The 25,661-nt window shown below is 33.0% G+C and overlaps 1 protein-coding gene across 10 annotated transcripts; it reads right to left on the bottom strand.

The window, feature by feature from the left end:
• Nucleotides 1–1,081: 1,081 nt before the first annotated feature.
• On the bottom strand, nt 1,082–16,512 carry AE7 (MIP18 family protein (DUF59)). Of its 10 annotated transcripts, none has more exons than XM_089721406.1 (10): nt 16,244–16,508; nt 15,932–16,066; nt 15,727–15,840; nt 14,900–14,938; nt 14,723–14,774; nt 14,485–14,616; nt 13,855–13,958; nt 13,654–13,753; nt 4,937–4,982; nt 1,082–1,473 (listed from the first exon to the last, which is right to left on the bottom strand). In XM_089721406.1, exons 6-10 carry the CDS (start codon nt 14,608–14,610, stop codon nt 1,373–1,375), a joined length of 477 nt encoding a protein of 158 aa, XP_089577532.1. In that variant the 5' UTR covers nt 14,611–14,616; nt 14,723–14,774; nt 14,900–14,938; nt 15,727–15,840; nt 15,932–16,066; nt 16,244–16,508; the 3' UTR covers nt 1,082–1,372. The 10 variants fall into 10 exon arrangements, with proteins under 10 accessions (XP_089577532.1, XP_089577534.1, XP_089577528.1 ...); XM_089721408.1 differs by having other exon boundaries at nt 15,727–15,856; XM_089721402.1 differs by lacking the exon at nt 14,900–14,938.
• Nucleotides 16,513–25,661: the final 9,149 nt, after the last annotated feature.

A 25,661-nucleotide genomic window follows, 5' to 3' on the forward strand; every position in this document is an offset into this window, starting at 1 on the left:
AGGGGATTGTTGATGTCAGCCCAGAAACGATGTCCAAACACGAGGCTCGAAATGACATAATAAAAAAATAAAAAAATAAAAAGCTTATTAGATGATCAAGAATGCACCAATAAGGACATTTGGGCTTAGAACCCACTTATAAATATCATTTATATCTTGGATATTATAGGCATTTATATAGCCTGTTGTTGTATTGTAAATATCTTAGGATTATTATGCTGTCCTTAGAGTGATCGTTAAGATTGCTATAAATAGGAGGTGACACTATTGTAAATGACACACAAATCAACTAACCTAATGCTCTAAGCATTTACTCTGTTTCTCATCCCCTTTTCATTCACCTTTAACCCTATTTTCTTTTTTCAACCTCCTAATTTTTTAATTTTTCTCTTATCCCTCTCATATAGTTCTTTTCCCCTCCTAAACTGTTCTTATTTCATTCCATTCTTTTCAAACTTAATAGGTTCGTGGCCCATTAATCCAACATATCCAAGGCACTCCTCATAGACATAGGCATGACAGACCCTCTCCACTTTTAGACTGAATAAGGTTACTTATTAGTGGATGGAGTTCTTGATGAGAGAGAAGTTTAGGAGATATTATGTTAATGATAACCGTGACAAAATTGGTATTTTATATAGTAATGCTTTATAAATGGATTAGAGTGTTACAAAAATGAACGGATTGCTTTAGGGTCTAATAGCATACACACCTAAAGAGAATGAATTGAGAGAATACTTAAAACAATTGCATTCGAGGCGTGTGCATAGTGCGGAGCCAAGGGGAAACGCTTATCTTGCGGGAGGAACTCAAATCCTGACACTATAATTTGCCTCCGCTTCCTTTACCTCCGAAGACACAACCATGTTAGCTAGTCATGTGAGAACCATAAATTGAGACAATTCATCAAACACTTCCTCGTCAAAAGAACACTTCCTCGTCAAAAGAACACTCCCTCGTCAAAAGAAGCAGGCAATTCTAAAATAATTGCATATCTAAGGAGCAACATATTTATGAGTAAATATGTTAGACTACATTAGCCTTGAAACCATGTGGAAAAACTATATATAAATATGAAATATAAATCAACATGTTTTTTTATATTTTTTATAGAAAGTCTAATAATAAATCACTTATAAAATTAATAAAAATAAATAAATACAATCTTAATATAGAGTATCTCGAGTAACTCTTTTATAAACAATACATCCCTATCCTTTTTTTTTTTAAGGAAATTACATCACTAGGTAACAATTTGACTGCATCCTGCGCTTCTGCACATCACACTCCCACATATATCGTCACAATAGGTAACAATTGTCCACCTAACTTTGAGAACTAGAAGCAATGCTAACTACGATTGCAAATATTTTCAAGCATAAGATGGACCCAGGCATTCGTCAACCATATCCACTAGGTTGGGGTTTTCCAAGGCTGCGGCAACTCGCTCTTTATCGTTTAATTGTTTGTTAACTGCACGAAAAAAAATTATAAATAAGATCATTTCATAACTTACACAAATACTATTTATCAAGACTTCATGCTGCTCCAAGCCACTCAAGGGCCAAACAAGGAAAAAGGATGACCAAAGCATTGTGTTATTATTCACTGAATGAAAGTGCATTTCTCAAGACTTGCACCACTCACAATTCATAAAGGTCTGCTATGATAAAGGAGCAAGCAAAAAGAGAAACAAAATTATCAGCAGGCAACCAAATCTTAAAACTGGATATTATATGATCAGGGTCCATAATTAGCATCTCATGAACTGAACAAAACTATGGTGGAAAACAAATAATGAGGCTTGAAGAGCCGTAACAAACAATCTAACAAGCAGCAAAAACATTTGATTATAGTTGTGAAAGGTATGCCTTGGCTCCAGGCTCACCCAGACCCCATGGTTATGAGCATTAAGGGCTTGGGCAATTTTTCCCCTCATATAAGTTGTGTTTTTTAAGCCAATGAAGGAGCACAGTAGAATAGAGAGACCAAAATGCAAGAATGATTAAACAGGCCAGCAATACACTCACTCAATCAAACACATATATTAGTTTACTAAGGTCCCATTAGTAAAACTATGAGTTAAAATATAACTATTATAAATTAAAAGAAATCTTACTGTGTGATTTTTCAATTTGAAAAGATTTTTATGCTCGAAAATAGATGTCCAAATGGATTCCTACGTTTGCAGCCCTATAAGTTGGTCACTTTTACAATTAAGTTCTAATTATTTTACAATTAAGTCCTTTAAAAATAGCTCACTGTTAGTACAATCAATTAATTCAACTGAATATTCAGCTAGTCAATGGCACATTTTACTAGCCAGTACCAAATATAAGCTCTTTTCATATTTCTAATCTAGCAAAACAACCCTAATAGATTTGACGAGAATATTGAAAAAAGATAACTAATAGATCAGAACTCAACCAGAAGGAACTGAATCTTCTGCTGATACAACCAGGAACATAAACTACCAATAAAATGTCTCTTTTATTACTCAAAAACCTTAAGCATAACTGAAAACAAAAAATTACAGCCCTATTTATGAGCATGTAATAATTATCCATCTAGAACAAGTTAAATCATAATTAAAATAAGGACTTAATCACAAAATCCTACTACAATAAAGTCTTAAACCATAAATCCTGATGGCAGTATGACTTGACTATTATAAATAAAACCTAAATTCATTAAAACATAAAATAACGCTGATTTGAAAATTGCTATAGCTTGCTACTGTAACAGTGTACAGTAACTTCAGAAATTCTGAAAATTTTATCCTTTGCTACTGTATATATTCCAGTCCTAGAGTCTTTTAAAACTTACCTTTCCCTTTTCCCATTCTTTTTCGATCTGAAAGAACTTTCAATAGACCACCAAAATCATGTCAAGAAAGACGAAATGCCAATCAAAGTGTGATTCTTAGAAGAAATGTTTGCATTTGTCCCTGATTAAAGAAAAATTCATAGGAAGGTTTTGATCATTATCTATAGATTTGAAATTTTTAAACTTTAATATGACTATCTTTTTCTTCTTTTTTTTTTTTTAAAAAAAAAAAATCGAGTTTCGAAAAAGGCTAGGCTGTAGTATTTAACAGTTTTATGGATGAAGGAAAAACATTTTAGCATTGTCTAACAGAATTTGACATTGACTGACAATAATAAACTTTGTAAGTTTAGGATTTGGTTGAACAAAGATAAAAGATTTAGTACATAATGGTACAACAGCCACCAACTTTTAGGACTCTAATAGGGGTATAAATGAGTCGAGCTGCTTGCTTGAGGCTTGGCTTGTAAAAGCTCATTCAGGCTCTGCTGGTTATGTAAATGAGCTGAAGTCGAGCTTGATTTTAGATCTCATTTAATGAATGACCAAGCTTGAGCTCAAAGATAGCCAACTCATTTAAGAAGTTTCTGAGGTAACTTGTTTAAGAAGCATGTGAACTAACTCATTTAAAGGCTCATGAGCTTGCTCATAAGGTAGCTTGTTTACATGCCTATTAAGCACGCATGTATATTAAGTAGTTTAATTGAAGGCATATGATAATTGACAGCATTCTAAAAATATTTCACGTTTTATTTTTATTATTTCAAAAAATTAATCATCATACATGTTGAACCAAAAACTAAAATTCGAAGATTTATAATAAATAAATAATTGTAAGTACGAACCTTAAAATCTTTCAAATAAATAACTCACAGAAATACAAAAATTTATTTGAAGTTGAAGCAATAATTATAAAAATGATAAAAGATTTAATTAAATATTATAGCATGCTATATGATCTTTACATAATATACCATATATATAATTAACTTTCAAATGTAGTCACTGAAATCCAAGATGTAATGATGAAAAGAAAGAAAAAAAGGATAACAGAGGTTAAAAACCAAATGGGTAGCGTTCATCCTTATAAAAGCTGAAATCCTCCTCATTCATATTCTTAAGTTGTGGCTTTTAGAGCCATGGTGTGAGGCTCACATTGTGTGCCTCTTAATTTAATATTTTTTATATATATGGCTCACTATTATAAGCCATTATAAAATGCAGTTCAGAATTGTAAAACTGAGTGTGAGGTTATTTACAGCTTAGTTAGCTTGTTGAGCTCAGGTCAAGCCAAGAGCTAATTTAACATTTAAATGAGCCAACTACCAGATGAGCTTGAGTCCAGCTCAAGCTCCTTAAACATGCGATTAGCTGATCCTAAGCTTCTCAAAGCGCGGCTTGGCCCCCAGACTCCAAATCATGTCCAAATGTTCCCAAGAAATAGGACTAGTTAAAAAATTTAATACAATCGAACTACAGAAAATCTAGAGCTGGCATATTGAAGAATAACTAAATAGTAATGCTTAGTGAATTCAGTGTAATCTCATCTTAAATGTTTAAGAAGAGCAAAACGCACATACAAAACAATTACGGAAGCTAACAAAATAAATGAGGTCCTAATTAAATTTATTAACAATTTTTTCATATTGATGGTATTCTCTCTCTTAATTAGTGTCAGTGTTCCTATTTCATTGGTGCTTTAGCCATGAATAGGGTGGACTTAGCCATGAATAGTGCCGAATAGAAGCAAAGATTCATATAGCTGACCCCAACTAGTTTAGAATTAAGGTTAGTTATTGTTGTGTCTGAATATTAATTGTAAACATTTAAAAAAAGTCAGGCAATTATAAGCAGTCTTTGGATTTAAACTTAAAGTTGTCCAAAAATTAGGGTTTCTGTATTATTATTATCCCTAAATGAAACTAGGACCAACTGAAAAGAAACTAAACATTTTATTAACCAAACTAGTAAAACTGGTTAGTCAAATGTACTCTACATTTCAATTATTGCTTTTCGCAACTTGGTTTCAGTTCCATGTATCTATGACCATGCAGAAGCCTATTTGAGAACTATGCAATCAATCCACATACACGAGAGAGAGAGAGAGTACCTGCAGCTTCAGTTGCATGGGTTCCAGGTGCCACCCTTATATCCACCTGGCAAAATGAGGAATTATAGTGAGAGATACAGTGTATTAGATAGAAGCTACTCTGTTAAGCTCAGTGCAATAATTAAAAATCTCCATTTCAGTCACTTAAAATAAACACCCAGCCCATTCATGTTTTTGTGCCTGTGCTTCACATCTTTTAATGGACATGTAATACCACTGGAGAATCCATAACAAAGGGCAATGCCCTAAATACACAAAGGAAAAGAAAGTGCAATGTTGCATAGGAGGGGAAAAAAAGGTTCCTCATCAACAAAAAATGGCGAATGCATTTTCTCATACTTGGATAATGTTCGATCCAATCAAGAAACAAGAAACAAGATAGAATAAAGAAAGAATCAACTCATTAAATGTTGCTACATGCTTAAAAGTGCATAAAGAGAATCTAAAGCCTAGTCTACGCCTGTGCCTTTTACAAATGACACAAACAAAATAAAGTTTGAGACGGTATTCAGCCCAGAAGACAAATAGTCTTACATAAAACTACTCACATTCTTAATATAAAACATTTGGAATCTTAGCACCAATATTTTGAAATCCAAAATAAAAAAAAAGAAACTACTGATATTAAAAATACCTAAAACCAGAATCCATCATTTCTACTAAATAACAATAATCCCTAGAACAGCAATAAGAGTTATCATCATCAAGAATTTTGATGTAAATTTTAATAATCTAACCTTAGTTTTGTCCAGTAACTTTCCTATTTACGAGTGTTACATAATTTTGTATTTAGGAAATGTACATTTATTATTATCTATGCATTTTGTTTTAAGAGTGATGCTCCCTAACTAATATTAGCTTGGAATTTTCCTAGTCAGGAATTCACTTGTGCTTGTAGGCTACAGAGTTAGTCGTCTCTAAAAATATCCAATCTCAAGCTTTGAACAATGGAGTTTTGAGCATTTTGTTTTGGTATGGAAGATGCATGGCAAGCCTTTTCCTTCCCTACTAGCTTCCTCCACTAATACAATGCCTCAATTCCCTATTTTAATTCCTAGTTAAATCTTCATATATCATACCTCCTCATGAAAAACATAGCCTAGAAATTTTAATTGACTCCACTTGGTACCACACTACTGTCCAATCTCACCTAACCTCCATTCTTCTTATTGGAGCCAAACTAGCAATGCATGTATTTTGTCTTAATTTTATTTAGCCAAAAACTCTTACTCTCAACAGTGCTCCTAGATCAATTTCATTTTTCTTTTTATGAAGGTTCAGATCCTGGATTACTTTGAAACTCCAATGTCTTTAAGGTTTAGGATTATTTGGGTCTTTAAATAACAAAAGCTTATAAAGCTATTGGATCAGTATTTCCATGAAAAAATTCCAACAATTAGTCTTCCTAAGTAGAGTGATGCAATTCAGAGCCCAGAAAGCATGAGGCTTCCTTATAGAATAAGCACCTAGCTTTTAATAGTGTGAGGCTAGTAGTTTATTTTGCTTGTTTTATTCTCCTATACGATTGTGAAGATAACCATATTAGCTATGAAACCAAATTTCTTTAATTCTTTCTACGATATCCTAATCTTATTTAAAATTAACAAGTTTTTCCTTGGACACCTGCATCAATTTAAACCCCCGAAATTTTAAACTAATTTATGAGGAGAGATTTCCAAAACACCAAAAACCTTTTTGCCAAGTTGTATGCATCATAACAAGGCAATCAAGCTGTCATTGACTATGCTGGAAAATTCCATGAACTACGGATTGTTGCGTTCAAAAAAATAAAAAGCTTCACTATTTATCAAATTCAGTGATGCAGGAGCAATCCTAGTCCTAATTGGATTCCTAGCACAACTAGGATTTTATTTAATTTACTGTTTTATTTCAGATTTGCATTAGTTTTCCGTTTCCTTATTTGATTAGGATTTACTATTTTATCATTGAATAGGAGTAGAGTTTTAATTCTTTATTTAATTAGGATTCCTAGTCTAGTTAGGATTTATCACTATAAATAGACAGCACTAGTAGTACTGTAAATCATCCTATTTTCCTCATAATTTTAATTCAAAGGTTATAAACCTAATTACTGATTACTGTTCCACCTACAATCAACCTTATTCTAGCTTACTTGTTGAAAACTGACAGCCCTACATCTTCCCCTGCATCAACTGGTATCAGAGCACAAAAACAGATCCTAGGATTCTTTTTTTGTCTGAATTAAACCATGGTTCGAAGAGGCAGAGGCAGATGCAGAGGCAATCAGCCCCAACAAGATGAAATACCTGAGATACGGCGAATGATTGAGGATTTGACCCAGGCTGTACAAGCCTCGCTTCGCAGCGTCAGGAACCCGTGGAAGCCCAAATGGAGACTTCGGAAGGCAACCACTAAAACCTTGATTTTCAAGAAGCTCTTGAGAGTGAAGAGGAAGTCGAGGACGTAAACCCCTTTCATGAAGCTGGACCTGCAAACCCAGCAGCACGAGGCAGATTGGAAGAGCGTTTACTTCATGCTCTTGATTTAAATAGTGGAGGAGTTAAAATTGAAGTTGATGATTTTCATGGGAAATCGCATGCCGAAGACTATTTAGATTGGGAAACTAGTTTAGAAAATTATTTTGAATGGAAACCAATGGTTAAAACCCGAAAAGTGTTTTTGTAAAGCTTAAATTAAAGAGTACTGCACTTCAATGGTGGAAGAGAGTTGAGGAGCAGCATGTACGACAAGGAAAGCTTAAAATCAGCACGTGGGAGCACATGAAAACTAAGCTAAGGAAGCAATTTTTAGCAGCTGATTACGCAATGGAACTATATGAAAGTTTCCACTACTTGAAACAAAATAGCATGTTTGTTGAAGAGTACACTGCAGAATTTAATAATTTGTCCATTCGAGCCGGAATATCTAAAATTAATGAACAAATTACCTCTCGCTACCTTGCTAGTTTGAATCAGTCCCTTAGAGATGAAATGGGCATAGTCCGATTACACAATCTTGAAGATACTCGCCAATATGCCTTAGCAACTAAAAAGCGAGTTTCTCATTACGGTGCTAGAAGGTCCATAAACAGAAGCAATTGGCAAAACAATTTCGGAGCTGCAAGAGGGATTCAAACAACTCAACGAAGCGGGAAAGAGGCTGCTGCTACTAATAAATACAATGAAGAGACAACCCGTGTTGATGGGAATGATAAAGAGAAAGATATAGTACCTTATGGTGGACAAAACAATTCTGGTTCATCTACAAGGAGAGGCAACAATTCTCAAGTTTGTTGTTTTACTTGTGGAGAAAAGGGACATACTTCATTCATCTGTCCACAAAGGAGGGTAAATTTAGCCGAGTATGATGGAGACCTAGGCCCTATTTTTTATGAATATGATGAGGAAGTAGAAGAAATTGATGTTCACCCAGCTCAAGGTGAGTCTTTAGTTGTTCGAACAGTCATGACAGCCATGAACAAAGAAGGAAAAGAAGATTGGAGGCATAAGCATTTTCCGTACACGTGTTATTTGTGAAGGCAAAGTGTGTAATTTAGTCATTGATGGAGGAAGTATGGAAAATATAATATCAAAGGAGGCTGTAGAAAAATTAAAGCTTCCTACAACAAAATATCCTCATCCATACAAAGTAGGTTGGTTGAAGAAAGGGCACGAGATACCAGTAACATCTCAATGCTTAGTGCAATTCACAATGGGAGATGACTTGGCAGATGAAGCACTATGTGATGTAGTACCAATGGATGTTGGGCATATTCTAGTGGGACGACCTTGGTTGTATGATCATGATATGGACCACAAGACAAGGCCTAATACTTATTCGTTCTACAAGGACAACAAGAAGTACACTTTGCTTCCTCTCAAGGCAGAAACAAGGCAAATAGCAAATAAAGGAGCTGCAACTAGTAAATTAAATGAGCTTGTAAGTGTTAAAGAATTTGCAGCAGCGCATAGTGACGTGGGAGTCACGTATGTCTTAGTGAGCAAACTGATAGGAGCTGACCAGGTTGAAAAATAAGTTGAATCTTCCTTTGAAATTCAACGATTATTGCAGGAATTTAAGGAATTGATTAGTGAAGATGTACCGAAAAGCTTGCCACCGTTAAGAAGCATCCAACATGCTATTGATTTGGTACCAGGAGCAACTTTACCAAATCTGCCTGCATACCGAATGCCTCCTTTAAAACGGGCTAAAATAGAAAGACAGGTTAAGGAATTATTGGAAAAAGGTCTGGAGCGTGAAAGTAAAAGTCCATGTGTCTGCCCAGCCTTATTAACACGAAAGAAAGACGGTTCTTGGAGAATGTGTGTGGATAGTCGTGCTATAAATAAGATTACAATCAAATATCGCTTTCCAATACCAAGATTGGAGGATATGCTTGATCAACTAGCGGGTTCTAAAGTATTTTCCAAAATTGACTTGAAAAGTGGATATCACCAAATTAGAATGAGACATGGTGATGAATGGAAAACAGCTTTTAAGACACCGGATGGGTTATTTGAATGCTGCACCGAGGAAAATCATTGAAAACACTCAAGTGTTAGAAGTACTTCGTCAAGAGTAGCTGCACATAAACCTGATAAAATGCAGTTTCCTACAACCAGAAGTGGTATTCCTGGGATACATTGTGTCTGCTGAAGGATTAAAACCAGATCCAGAAAAGGTTCGTGCAATTACAGAATCGCCAGCACCGCAACCCATCAAAGAAGTTAGAAGCTTTCATGCTTTGGCCTCTTTCTATAGGAGATTTATCCAAAATTTCAGTTCAATTATGAGTCCTATAATTGAATCTATGAAAGAAGAAAAGTTTGAGTGGACAAATTCTGCACAAAAGGCATTTGAAAGAATCAAGTTTTTGATGACCAGAGCACATGTTCTTGCACTTCTAGATTTTGAGAAATCATTTATTGTCGAATGTGATGCTTCACATGAAGGGATTGGAGCTGTTTTTAGCCAAGAGGGCAGACTTCTTGAGTTTTTTTAGTAAGAAGTTGTCCGAAGCTAAGAAGTGTTACTCAAACTTATGATCTAGAGTTCTATGCCTTGGTACAACCTATTCGACATTGGCAGCATTACTTAGCCTATCGTGAGTTTGTGGTTTTTTCTGATCATCAGGCCTTGAGGTATCTAAAATCTCTGAATAAACTCAACAATCGATATGCTAAGTGGAGTTCTTTCCTTCATGAATTTAATTTCTCACTAAAGTATAAATCCGGTCAATCTAATATTGTGGCTGATGCATTAAGCAGAAGATCCCTAATTTTGCCAATTTTGAGCACTCAAATTACTGATTTTGAAGAACTGAAAAACCAGTATGATTCAGATTCATGTTTTGGCAAGATAAAGGTTGATTTGCTGCATTCTTCAGAAGCTGGAAGTCTGCCATACCGATTGCAAGATGGTTATTTATTCAAAAGGAATAAGTTATACATTCCTGAAGGATCTTTAAGGTTTACTCGTCGGAGCCGAGTCTTTTTCAAACCCGGGGAGAATGATGCAGGAGCAATCCTAGTCCTAATTGGATTCCTATCACAACTAGGATTTTATTTAATTTACTGTTTTATTTCAGATTTGCACTAGTTTTCCGTTTCTTTATTTGATTAGGATTTACTATTTTGTCATTGAATAGGAGTAGAGTTTTAATTCTTTCTTTAATTAGGATTCCTAGTCTAGTTAGGATTTATCACTATAAATAGACAGCACTAGTAGTACTGTAAATCATCTTATTTTCCTCATAATTTTAATTCAAGGTTATAAACCTAATTACTGATTATTGTTCCACCTACAATCAACCCTATTCTAGCTTACTTGTTGAAAACTGACAACCCTACATCTTTCCCTGCATCATTCAATCTGGGCCCCAAGACCAGAAATGCAAAAGCAATTGACAAATGTCAGATTACATAACCTACAAAATTAAGATGAACAAATGCTTGTAACTGAGACATGTTTGAAATTCACGACTATCTTCTAAATCTGGACATGATTATTGAGGCAATAAAAAGGCAATGCGACAAAGAGGAGGTAGAAAAAATAACAAAAGAAACCAAATAACTAAACTAATCAAGCATCTGGATCAGCCAATTAAAAAGCAGAAAAGCTAAAGCAACTAAACCTAGTGAATTGATAAAGGAAACAGGAAAGCCAAATAAATGTGTAATTATATATTCGCTCATTCAACTTTGTATTGAGTTTCATTTTGGTCACAATTTAGCTTGTACCAATTCTCATCAAACTTTAATTTAGTTTCAATTGAATCAAGGCCACCAGAATCCAATGAGAGGCTCATCAAAAAGCTGGTCTCCTACCGATGGTGAAAAGAACGATAACCCTACTGGTTCGAGGTTACTAGTCTTATTTAATTTATTTCTAATGGTTCTGTTAATTTTCCCCATTTTTCCTTATCAATTGTGAAGCCAATTAAATTTTTATGTTAATTTTCAAGCCTAATTTCTTTATCTCTGCCAAATCTGACCCTTCTTTAACTCCATCAAACCCTAACCCTCGTTTAGAACCAAATGAGTTTTCCACTTGGTATCCTACATCAACAGTATTAGGTGCCTTCAACTTCTTCCAATATTTCCTAGGACTATTATGTGATGCATAAAAAATAACCCTAATCCTCAACTGGGAAGATTTGAAAAAGAATGTTGAAATAAGAGGAGAAAGGAGATAAAATCATCAACCAAAACAGGCTGGAACTTCTGGTTACACATTAGGAAAAGATGAATAACCAAAACCATTTTTCTTCTTGTCATTACTCAAAAGCTGAAATCTGCAATCTGCATCCAAACAGAAGATTACAGCCTCATTTATAAGCGTACATCCAAATAAAATAAGGTTTTAAACATAAATACTAATGGAATAAGGGCTACAATATCAAATCCTACGAGAACAAAGTACTAAATAGTAAATCCTAATAGAAGTAGGAATTTACTATTCTAAATAATCCTAGTTAATTAAAACATAAAATAACCCTAATCAGAAAATTGTTACAGTAACATGAAAAGTAACATGCTACAGTAATTTGAACAGTTCTTTAGATCTTATGTCCTCCATCAATTCCTCCATGGTAGAGAGAACTCAACTCCTATGAGGAAACATGGATATAGTGGTCATAAATGGCAGAATCAATATCTTCAACTTCTCTTTCAAAATAAAAGAGCTTTTTATAGTTGGTTTGCTTAATCGCTTGATGAGAAATTTTCAATAAAGATTTTCTCTTCTTGAACAAACTTTCTTCATATCAAGAATGTCTTAAACCACCTCAAGTGGCTCTTCCAGTAGCCGATCAACCCAAGTTTTAGTCAATGGCTATTGGTTCACCACCTCCCTCATCAAATTCAAGAAAATAAATTAGGGTTGCATCATTGAATGTGGTGTGAAGCAAGTTTCTCTCCATGGTCTCTTCTTTTTCAGCATAGGCAAACTGGCAGAACACATGGACTATCACCTAGTCCTAACTCCTTAGCATACAAACGATGCTCTGCAACAGAATCATACAAATGATGGCCCAAAAAAATTTTGACAAGCATCCATTGTAAAACATCACACGATACTTCATCTTTGTAACATCATCCATGTTTATTGAACCAAACACCTAGATGTAATAGGAATTGCATTACCTTTTCTAATCCAAGAAACTTTAGAAGGGTGAGGATGCTTATGGCACACCAAATTCAACTTATCTATTGATTCTTCTCAAACTAAATTCTCAACAATATCATTATCAATAATAACACCCAGACCTTGAAGTTACCTTACTATGAAATCGCTGTCTTCAATCTCTTGGTTAATAACTAGAACTGATTTTTTTACTGTTATTCAAAATCTGAAATTTGCCTCTAAATAGAACATTACAGCAATTTATAAGCATCTAATCAACTAGAATAAGGTTTTAAACATAAATATTAATAGAATAAGGGCTACAACATAAATTCCAACTAGAATAAAGTCTTAAAAAGTAAATATTATAGTAGGAGTGAAAATTCTCAGTAAACGCCTGACTTAATTAAAACATAAAACAACCCTAATTAGAAACTTGCTACAGTAGCATGAATAGTAACATGCTACAATAACGTAAACAGTCCAGATTTTGAGTCCTGCATCATTATTTCACTTTGCAGCATCTTTGATCCCAAGGCCCGCCAACATCAAGAAATTTCACTCGAAATCAAAGGTAAAGCACATGCATAACCAATTTTCTACAATTAATCATAAATTCCTAATATAGAGGTTCTTTCAATTCATAAGATATTATTTATGTTTCTAGCCTCAATGCTATGTCTTGGCACTAAAGTAAAAGGAACCAATCTTGAGTTATTGTCCAAGCATTCATAATCCTTTAGCTCTCTTTCCCCTTATCCAATAGAAACTAACAAGAACAAAGAAAGGGATATTCGCATTAGCAGAAGGAGAGCAAAGAGATGAGCACTTTTCAAGCATCTTTCCTTGAAGAAGTCATCTATGTGCCATTGCAAAAAGGAAATAAAAACCTAATTAGCTCTGCAATCACAAAACTCTACAATTGGCACATAGATTTAATACATGTGAAACAAGGGAACTGGAAACAATACAGCTATATGCTAATAGATTCTTATGATGGAACTGATATTTCATGTCAAATAGAAACTAAGCAGTGTCACAGCCAACAGACCCTCAAAAAAATTGGTTCCACAAATAACATTTAACAATGAAGCTGAAAACCCAATTAATACCTTGTAACGAGAAGGCAAGCTTCTCATGAGTTTCACACGCAAGCAAAGACCAATAACTGTTGCCATACTGCAATGTTCGACCGTTGGAGTAAATGTCACTCTACATAGGTTGCAACAATTATAGTGAAGTAAAAAGCAAAAAATTTGAGCATCATAATAAGTAAAAAGAAGAAATAGAATTAAGCCAGAAGCTCCTATTACCTCACATAACTATGCTTGTCATCAACTTCAATTGCATCTTCTGTAATCACTTTGAGCTCCTCTAACGAGTAAGGATGCTCTGGATCTTTTATATCTCTAATATGATTTGAGAATGTTAAGAAAATGCAAACTCCACAAAGGTCCATTCACATAGTTTGCCATCAAACTCATTAATCCCCCTTTTTAAATTCCACAAATATATCTCTTAATGGTGGGAAAAAACTACTAAACTATAACACAAGTTTAATGCAACACATCTCCACAAATATTTGCATGCTATTCGTATTTATCCATACACAGAAATATAGATACGTACCTAAATTACAGAAATCAAATATTTGCATTAATTAAATGTAGAAATACAAATTAAATATCTATACATACAAATAAATAAACATACTTCATTTGTTTCACTCGCTGCTCTGCTGGTGATAGAGTAAACTTAATTGGGAAGAATAAATAAATCATGATTGCCAAATTTTAAACATCTTAGATGATTGAAAAAATTATACCAAAAGGAATCTCTAGGAACAATTATAAAGGGGAAAAGAAAATACTTAAAGAGACATAGATAAACACATTGATGGTTTGCAGTTCCAGAAGCTAAGCCCAAAAAAGGGTGAAGAGGATATCAAAAATTTCCTGTTGATCAATTGGCTCGACAGCATACTCATCAGCATCAGTAGGACCACGTCGAATCCTACTCTCCCTTTTTTCATAAACTATTGGATTGGGATTTATAAGCCCAGACAACATTCTTTCCTGAGAAAGAAAAAGAAAAAGGGATATTCAAGCAAGTTAAAACAATTTGCATATAAATTTAAATGTAGAAGCATATGTTTTGGATTCCTTTTTCCTTTTTTGGTACCTCTCTTCCTTTGTATGATGGAAATTAGCAAGAAGAATTTTCAACCTGTAACCTAGAAATGAATAATGAAAAATTAGAAAAAATGGAGAAAAAAAATGTAAGGACGAAAATAAAATTGCAACAAAATGAAAAAGAGAGGATAATGAGGGGAAGGAAACTGAAAACAAAAGCGACAACCTGGTGAAGTCGACTCGAGACCATTGATCAACTGTCACGCTAGAGAAGGGAGATGGGGGAAGAAGAGAAATGAGAAGGAATTATGCTAAGTGCTTGCTAGATAACGTCATGTAAATGAAGTTAGTTTTACTTCAATCCAAAAAGCACCTTATAACCAGTTACCGGTTAGAAAGGTTATCACTTTATTTATGTATTGTTTTAGATGGAAGGATCTCGAACAATTTAGAGGAAATTAATAGAAACAAGAAGAACTTTTTATTAATACTAGAATCAAGTTAAAATAACTTGTTTATTATTACTTAGACTCTATATACAAAGAATCTATCAAATATCTGGCAGAATCTCCCCTCAAATTTGGACTGAACCACCTGTTTGTAAATCACAATTCAATAACAATTCTCAAAGCCCATCCGTCGGGCAATTCACAACAATTAATCTCATCTGCCATTTACATATTCCATTATTAATTCACTTTCCAATTTAATTCATTCATGCTAAAGATATTCCATAATCATTTTTCAACATATATACACAAAACATGGTAAACAATATAAATAACCTTATTCCATTTAATTATATTGCTCATTTTCCAATTTATTCCAAGTAACTATGTATTTGGCATATAATATAGGAACCGAACATCTTTAGAATGAGACCAAACCAATTTATACCTTAATATTTAACTCTTCAAATAAAGGAATTTACTTAGTTGCAATTCCCATCAACTCATACCATTACAATTCAATCCCAAAAAATTCATATCAAGTAAGTTTAAATTAACCTGCTAAATTTAAACCACATGACTAAAATTCGTCCTTAACACTAACCTTGCAAAACTAAGCAACTCCAAGTAATTCTATTATCGATTGTGTAATTGCCTAGCTAATTAGATCTTCTGAGGTCACAACATCTTTTGGTTCGTTAATTTCCGCTGTCGTCCGCTTCAAAATCAAATTTCTATATTACGTCAATTAGCAATTCAGACATCAAACTAAGTCGGATTGCAAAACTAGTCATATATTTAGAACCTACACAAAAGCTTGATCTTCCGCCTATTGGGGACTTTTCGGTCACCGGAGCCACCGCCAGCCTCACGCCGCCGCCGTCCACTGTGGCCGGAAGGCGACAGTTGTAGAATCTCACCAAATAAAATCAAATCATGGTACTCTGTATATAAATTCCATTCCATTGATCAATTTCATCGATTCGTGTCGAAATCTATCAAAACCCCAAGTTTTAATCCAATTAAGACCTAAGTTCAAATTCTCCTAAAATCTCCAATTAATTCACAAGTTTAGCAGAGAAACCATTTGAATAAGCATTAGAAGGAGATGGTTGGCCTACCTTGTCAGTAAAAGTTGCCGGAAACGGCTTGAAGATGGTCGGACGATCTTTCTCAGTCTAGGCCTACACCTATCGCGCAATATGCCAGCTTGTACACAAGAGAGACAGCGCTGGAACTCAAAGAAAGGACCGATAATGTCTTATAGGCGGTCTAGCAGTCAATCTTTGGCTGTAATTTGATCGGAAACGACGAAAGTTTGAGGCTGAGGGTTGCTTCGATCGCAACTTCGCAAGAAAGTAGAAAAAATGAAGGGGTTTTTAAATAAATGGCAGATTTATATTTCATTTTTAACTAAATGTCATAAAAATAATAATAAATTTGATATAAAAATTCAATAAAACCAAGGCTAACTTTGCAAAAGAAACGAAAAATACTGAAAAAAAAAAAGGAAACACAGAAAAAAAAAAAGAAGACAAAAAAAATAAAAAAAAAGAAACACGAAATCTATAAGACCAAATTCTTATAGAGCTTATATAATTTAACCACGACAATCATAATCAGTAACGGTTACTAATGACCGGCGTTTGCGACAACATATTAGTAAATACGATATATATAAATGTTTTGTATCAGTAAATTCTATAAAATCGATTAAATATTTAATACATATACATATGTCAATTAACATATTGGATTAAATAAGTAAAGATGTATACTTATATATATATACTATATCAATAAATACTGTAAAATTAATTAAATACAGAATAGATATATATACATCAATTAACACGTTGGATCAAACCAAATATATACGGTGTATCAAACCAAGTAAATATAGTGTATACATATGTATTGTATCGTATCGTATCAATCTAAATAAAATCGAGACTCCTACCTTATTTCCTGATTATATAAAAAATTGATAGAGATATTCTCAATAATAAACAGCAAATCAAAAATAGAAATCAACATACTTTATGAATAAAAAAATGAAACCATAGAACAACACCAATAATGAGAAAGAACGATAGCAAAAGTAGAAAGAACAATAAGAAAATAATGGAAGGCAACAAAAGGAGAAAGAACCATTAGAAAATAATGAAGGCTGAAAAAACGCAATAAAAATATTGTTAATATACTAAAAAAAAAGAAACAATAGTAAAAATAGAAAATTAATACAAAAGAAAATGCTAATATATTAAAAAACTGAAATAGGAAATTAATATAAAATGAACACTAACATATTTATGAAATATCCATAAAAAAGGATATAATAGTAAAAGTATATCACAAATGACAATAATTTAAATCCTAAAGTCAAACTGACATTCTATAAAAATAAGCTTTCAAAAAGTGACGTTTATTATGACTTTCCAAAAATGAAAGAGGTTCGGCCCGATCCAAGCATCATTAATTTCATTTAGGGAAAATAATCATTTAGTTCCTCGGGTTTGATGAAACTATTTAAGTAATCTCTGTCTTTTAGACTAATATCCAAAATCCCCTGATGTTTGCACCCATCGATATAAGTAGACCCTATATCCATTTCTGAGAGTTTTTTTCATTAAGTCACAAAGAAAGGATGAAAACACCTTTAGGCAATATGAAAGCCACATGCTCATTCTCTCCCTCTCCTCCATAGCCCCTCTGTAGTATACACCTAACACAATGCAAGTGGAGATAGTTGAACTATGCTTACACTTAACCCCAAACAACATTGCATAAAGAAAGAAAATAAATTCATGATTGAAACGTGTTTTTGTTAGTCTATTTTCAAGTTCATTTGCAACTTGTATTCTTTTCATATTCGTTAATCTTTTTTCTTCTTGATTGTCTTTTCTTGTTTGCTTATTTGTTGTTACTTCTATTGTATGTCATATCGGATAAGCCCCCTTCTATGAAATTTGATTTATTTTGAGATTTATTTACAATTTAATCTCAAAAATTCAAATTTGTTCACCCAATCAATGTTGATTTTCATTGTAATGGTGAAATTTGATTTCTTTGTGAAATCTTGTGCTTAAATTGCTTATGGGTTTGCTTCAAAATAACAATTCTAATCACCCAAAATCTCTATTTTAGGCATAGACATGATTAATTCATTATGTTATAAGCAAAGAAAGTATCAAAGAAAGGTTCTCTCTGCTTGTATGGCACCTCCACCGGACATAGGGAGTGATGAATATCATGTAATCAAATTCAATGTAAATCTCTTGCATGAAATATAATTGTATTCTTCTCAGTTTAAATCACTTCTAATTTTTCTTTTTTGTTTTATTTTTTTATTCACTCGAATTTTGATTCTCAATTCTTATTTCCTTTGTGCTTAAAATGTGAATTTTCCTAGAATAAAATGCATCTTTCTATTTATCCTTAAATTTTTTATTTGAGTTAATGTCTTATGATGTTCTCGTTATAGATGTAAATAGGATTCATATATCCTTCCTACATTAGGTGAGAATCTCAAATCTGTGTTGCAAGACTAGAAACTACCTACAGTTTCTTTAAAATCTCTTCTTGAAGGTTTCTTCATTTACGATCTATGTGGTCTTTTATGGGCTTTAACTTCTCCTCTTGCAGTTGCTCTAACTCTATAACAGTGACTTCTAGTTTCAGTTCCTCTTCTTTAATAATTTCTTCAATTGGGTTTGCATCGGAGTTCCTTGCAGTTAAAGGTACCTTAATCATATTGAAAGTTTTCTCTTACCTTTTATTGTCCTTTCTTTATGATTTAATGGACAAACCCTCAAAATTGAACGGAGGGACTACTTATGTTGACTGATGCAAATGTCAAGCAGGCTTTGGATATTTGTCTGAAAGACATGAACTACTTAAATAATTTAATCAAACCTTAGGGACTAAATAATTATTTTCCCTTTAATTTAAGTAATATCGGTTTGATTAGATGGGTTTTGGTTGGTTCATGGAGAGTTCCAAGATCTAATCCATCTTTTTCTTTGGTTTTCTAGAAATCTCTTGATTTCTCTAGACCACCTTTTGAGTTGAGTTTGGATTTCGAGTTATCCTTAATGGATCTCGAATTGGGTTTGTAATTTAAAAACTCTAAATCCAATGAACCTATCTAAATTATATTTTGTAAAATTTTTTATTTAACATATTATAATTTAAAATCTTATTTTCGATTTATTTTTAGTTCAAATTTTGCAAATTTAATAAATTAGGGGTTTTCAAAATAATGATAGGGATATTAAAAAAATTGAGTTGAAAGCCTTAGTTAGACAATTTCTTCAAAAAGCGATTCCAAAAGCCAAGAAAATTGCAATGAGTGAATGGAATGCTAAAGAGTTTACATTTGAACAAATTGAGTATACAAACTTGGATGCTTTTATTTTGTTGGAATTAGGGATTTTGCTGAGTAATAAGATTATAATATTAATAAAATTCTTCAAGTCAATATATATTTCTTTCTAAATATTAATTAACATTAATATTAACATAAATATAATAATAGGTTTAAATAATTTAAAATATAAGAGGGAGGAGAGAGATAAATATGAGTTGCAACCATTCTCTTGCCATCATTTTCAAGGGGGCTAACTGCAGTAGGTAGCTACATAATGTTGATAGGCCCTTCACTGCACAACATCCATTTCTTCCTACTGATTGGCTATTTACTGTAGGTATAACGTACCAAATGTTTGATTTTATGTGTTTTAGGGTAGGATATATATATATTTGGTGATAGCCTTTTGGGTTTTTATGTTTCTGCCGATTTGAAATTAGTTTTTGGTTTAACAAATATTTACAAAGTAATTAGCTTTGCTAACTGTGTCTACTAGGGTTTTTGAAATGCTTTACAAATCTTAAACTAATGGTATTTGTGCTTTTGCTTGTCACATTTGTTGCATGATATCAATGGAATTGATTTAAATTCAAATATAGGTAATACGGAAAATGCAGCTGTTGACAGAGGTAAAAGAAAAGCAAATTTTGAATTGAAATCTATATACATGGTAATTCAATATGTTTTCTATTGGGCTTGGGGAAAAACAATTTTCTTATTATGAAGGGGCTGCTCAGGTAGAGAAATTAGCTTAATTTCAGATATAAATATTAGCTTGTTAAGAGCAAATCAACTAGTAAATAATGACAATCTTTTAGAGGGAAAAAATGTTTAAAAACCAAAGCAAAAAAGAGTAATCATCTAATAGAATTGCAGAAACATGCAACTCACTCACATAACCTATCATCTAGTAGTTTTACTAAACAATGTTAGAATATCCTAAGAGAAGATATTATAGTTGAAAATAAAATTTAATATTTGAGTACATTACTATATTAAATTTAATTTCTTGGTTTCAAATACTTTACTATCTCACTTTTATTGTTGCAAATGAAACTACAAATGAAAAATTATTTGTTGGATATTCTTGAACCAAAGATCTGTTGTTAGTATCTCATACGATGGAATTGTTCTTTTTATTTGCTTTTATCAGGGAATCTATTTGACATTTCTTGTTCAACATCCTATCTCCATAATTCTTCTCAAGATGTTCCTCTTCATATTATTTTAGTTGAATATATGTACTTAGATTTGGCTTGTTCAACTTTAAGGTATCATACTAAACTATGGCTGCATGATTTAGTTGATCCTTTATTTATGAATTATTACAAAGGGAAACAAAGAATTTACTATATCCAAAGGTTGTCTCTATATTCAATGTTCATGTAAGAGAGCATATGAACAAACAATTTCCAGTCTTATAAAAGAGTTTGACTACATAGAGGGTAAGGGTTTCTTCCTTTCTCTTACTTCATTTTATCTACTGAAACTGTATGGAGAGTTGGACTTGTATAGCTCTTTTCTTTAAGGGTACCAGTGAATAACAACACTATTAGGTACGTTCTCTCTCCTTACTGTTTATAATTTCCTTAAATTGTTGTAATGTTGATTGTTGTTGCTTTCACTCTGTCAATTTTTGAAGGGCTGGTGGCATTTGTTTTGTCATTACAATGGAATTAAACTTTAAAACTAGAGTAAATATAATTTTAGCCAACTTAATTTCTAATGTTAAGCTTTGTTTAACTCTATCTATACCACTAATATATTGTATCATCTAAAATAATATTGACAATGATTTCGAGGGGAAGTAATTGTCGTTATGTATGGTTTAAATGAACCAACTATTCGCGAACTATTCAAAACTCAATTTGAGAAAAGCTCAACCTGATTTGATTTTGTTTTCTAAACGTACCAATCTTGAACAACATTTTAGGTTCATTTGAATAAACGAATCAATCTTGAGCATAAGGTAGTTCGGCTTGATAATCACAAACTGTATCATTTATGTAGCTCGTGAACAAGCTTGTTTAATAGGTTTGCGAACAGGCTCATGTACAAAGCTTGTTTAATAGTTAAATTTAATTTAAACTATATGAAAAACTACGTGGTTTTGATGTAGAGATTTGAGACAAAACTCAATTAGTTTATAGGTTAGGCCTTCTACCCGTCTCTTCTAGCCATTTTCTCTTACAGCCCTTCACCCAAAAAATTGAATCCACTTGATAAGCAATAATTTTCTTATAGATCACCATCTTAGCAATGATCTTTAGCTTTGAGGGATAGAGAATCCAGATTTAAGAGAACTCAAAGTTATATGACGTGATCTTCCTCAATGTTTTGCTCTCTCCATCTAATGGAGGGAAGTTCCACCACAAAGCTTCTAGAAGATTGGGTCTTCCAATGAATTTTTGTTTTATCAATTTCAACTTCACTTGTTTGAATTACACGTATTTTATGGTTTTTATTTAATTTTCTTGGATTTTGATTTTAGCCTCTACCGTTCATCAGCCCCTCAAAGTTTTTTCTTCACTTTTGACAATCTCTACTACACAGCTTTCTAATGGTAAGATTTCAATTTTCTTTTCATTTATATGTTTTGCTTATTTTGTTGCTTAGAAAGTTGGGTTTAACATAGATAAAATATTTTCTTACTGCTGACTTGATAATCTATCTCAGCTTAATCTATAAACTATGTTGAAATAATGAAATTCAACTATCTTTTCAAAAAAACAGATACTATGTTCAACTTTTTCTTTGCAAATTACTTAGTTTTGGTATATAATAAAACCCATTTGGAGATATTTACTGTTTTTGCACTTTTGAGCTCTCTAATGGAGTTGCTTCTACTTGAAAGCTCTTAATTCTGGTTGAGTCTGAATTCATTGGCTTTCACATTTTTCTTTGGAGATTTCATGTGTAACATCCCTTCCCGGTCCACCCGTTAACCCGAATGAACCTAGCCGAGACGCTACAATCTGGTTGAACCTATGTCCTGTCATGCGGATATCATCCTGTATGCTAAATATGAATATAAAAAACTCCCAATTAAACTTCAAACTTTCAATATCTCCAACTCATCATCATAACACAACAACACTTTATATATATAGTCATAACTGTATAAATCCTCAATAGCATTTAATATCCAGCAATTAATTGCATTCATGATCTATATCAAATCTTCATGACCTAATCATACCAACTATAGTAAAATATTTCATATTCAATCATTTCCTCCAAATACTTACACCACAATAATTACATGCTTCAATTATATTTCCAATCACATAAGCTCTAACAAATGTAATAATTATACATGCCATAAATCTTAATACATGCCATAATTCTTAATTATATAACTCTCAATCTACTACTCCCAAATTAATCACTTCTGCTTTGAAAGTACTCCTCAAGTCTTCAAGTAGCAACCACGATCTTCAACCTACGCGTGATAAAAATCGACGCTCTGAGTATAAAACTCAGTGGTGCTCATAATTCACATACTTAACAAAATGTGATGACAACTAACTTAAACTACACATTTCATAAAATCATTGATAATCTTAGAATCATTAAATTTCAACATAAATGTATCTTTGTAGTGAAGAATAAACTTCTAATGCACAACATAAATAATTTAGTTCAAATTATCTCATAACTCCTTTACATGAACTTTTAATCACACATTATGATACTATCATGATCTTACCTGCTGTTCATTGTGTTGTATGAATGAAATCAATAAACATGTAAGACTACATAACAGTATATGTTCATTGTCTTACTTGCTATTTATTATGCTGTATGACTTATGCACTTTTAGTCACATCATATAAGTTATGATTAATAACATCTCATGACTGTATGGCTCCTTAAAGATTCAATAAAGAAACTTGTAAGCATATATAGCATTATACTTTCATGATCTTACCTGATGTTCTTTATGCTGTATGAACTCTGCAACTTTGATTAAACTCAGTGAATATCACAATGAATAAAGAAACATATAAGCACATACATATGTAGAAATAAACATTTACTCACATATGGAATGTAAGCACACATATCATGATACTTTCATTTTACCTTGATGATCTTTCTTGCTGTTTAGTATACTGTATGATTCATGCAATGTTATGTCAAGATATCTGTATGGCTCCATAAGGTTATAGTGAAACCGAAGTGATAAGAAAAACTGTATGAAACTGGATGAAACTGTATGCTTGGCTGCTATGGCCTATATAATCATATCCACTCAACGGCCTGTAGCCGGAGTACCAAACTGTATGGGGCGCAGATCTGCTATTCTATGTCGCGACATAGCCTTATCTACGTGGTTTCTACTTAACCTCAATGGAGCATATTAATGGAATGACAATAGATAAAACAAAAGCAAAGTAACTGTGTCATAATTTGCATGCTTGTGTCATGTTATTTTCACATGCTTGTGTCATAAAAATTAACTGCTTCATCATTTCATAAAATTTACTGCTTACCTGTATGCTGATAGCCTCGCCAAGCGGGCAACTTGTGTCATGTTAGTTTCACACCATTTGCATGCTTGCATTTTGTGTTTATACATGTGTTCATGTTGTCTTTTTGCTTTAAAATGGTTGAAGACATACAAGTTGAAAAAAGGAATACAATTGCATAGAATTCATAACTTCATACACCATTTCACATCATTTCACAATTGCATAGAATACAATTACAAGTTGTGTTTACCTCATTTCACATCATTTGCATGCTTGCATGTTGTTTTGATACATGTTCTAATGTTGTCTTTTTGTTTTAAAATGATTGGAGACATACAAGTTGAGCAAAGGAATACAATTGCATTGAAAATGAAGTCCAAAAGAGCATCAGAACACAATTCGCGAGCGCGCCTTGCAAAGTCGCGAGCGCGAGAAGTGCAAAATGAGAGTCAGAGAGTTTCCAGGCACAATTCGCGAGCGCGCAAATGAAATTCGCGAGCGCGCGTCGTGTTTTTCAGCCTGCGCAGTCTGTACTCTTTTGGTCATATCTCTCAATTTACAACTCCGATTTGGGTGATTCGAAAACCCATGTAAAGCTAACACATAGAGGAACAAATAACTCTTCTATGACACTTCCTAATTCCATCGTTAAATAGGGTAAAAAGCAAGGTGAAGTTACTGGTAACTTTTCCAGCAAAACTTGTTTCAGCATGAACTCAATATCTACTTCATTTATTCATTTCATCTCATGATTTTTCACCATTTTCAGTCATCTTACTCAACATGAAACAACATATTTTCTCATTATCAACACACCACACAAATTCTCATGCAAGGAAATTAATTAAACTAAAAGAGATAGCACACCTTCACTCCAAAAAGCTTAAGCTCTTCTTTTTAGCTTCCTTTTTCTTCTACCTTTGAGCTCACCTCTCCTATACATGAGAATTCTTATGAATACTCTACAATATCACCAAATGATTCAAGTATGAAATTCAAGAAGGTTTACTTACTTGGATAGAATAGAGGTTGAATTAATGCTTGAATCCCATTAAAATCTTCACTACCATTAAAAGTGATGGAGAAAGGAAAGTGGAAGAGGAAAGTAGAGGAAGAAGATGAAGATAAGGATGAAGAAATGAAAATGAAATGGAACTCACGGGTAGTCTCTAGAATATCATTGATTTTTATGTGAAAATTACCAAATGGTACCTCAAGTGTCAAAATGGTACAACTCAATACCTCAACTTTATACTTTAGTGTAAGCAAGTCCTAATCCTTATACTTTGATCTTTTTGTTTCCTTCAAGTAAGTCCACTTCTTTTCCTTATTTCAATTACATCCCATTCTAGCCCACTCTAGACTCTAATGGATCGAACCGGGTTTTGAATCAGCCCGACTCGACTCTAAGCAACGACTCGATTCAATAGAAAAATGGGACGTTACAGTTCTACCCCCCTTAAAGAATTTCGTCCTCGAAATTCACTTACATTAAACACTGATAACTCTCATAATAGTTGCCAACTCAATTTGATTCTTCGTTAATCGGCTAGCACTTACTAGCCTTATGTTCTCCACGTGATTCTCCCAAATGAACATCCATACTAGCTAATATATCTAGTCCATATCGGCACTCAATCCAAAGACCTATATACCGCTCATACCAAACATATCAGTATATCATAGACATATCAT

The sequence above is a fragment of the Jatropha curcas genome, chromosome 5 (genome assembly GCF_041381405.1).
Source record: "Jatropha curcas cultivar XTBG-Jc1 chromosome 5, XTBG_Jcur_1.0, whole genome shotgun sequence".
Lineage (NCBI taxonomy): Eukaryota > Viridiplantae > Streptophyta > Magnoliopsida > Malpighiales > Euphorbiaceae > Jatropha > Jatropha curcas.

Bases quoted from the DNA above. Each gene is read 5' to 3' on its own strand.
- AE7 (XM_089721410.1), bottom strand. From the start codon at position 14,610: ATGTTGTCTGGGCTTATAAATCCCAATCCAATAGTTTATGAAAAAAGG. The intron at 13,754-13,854 runs GTAATAGGAGCT...CAACCTATGTAG, and splicing joins GACAAGCATAGTTATGTGAG to AGTGACATTTACTCCAACGG. The intron at 1,474-4,936 runs GTACTCTCTCTC...TTTTTCGTGCAG, and splicing joins CCATGCAACTGAAGCTGCAG to TTAACAAACAATTAAACGAT.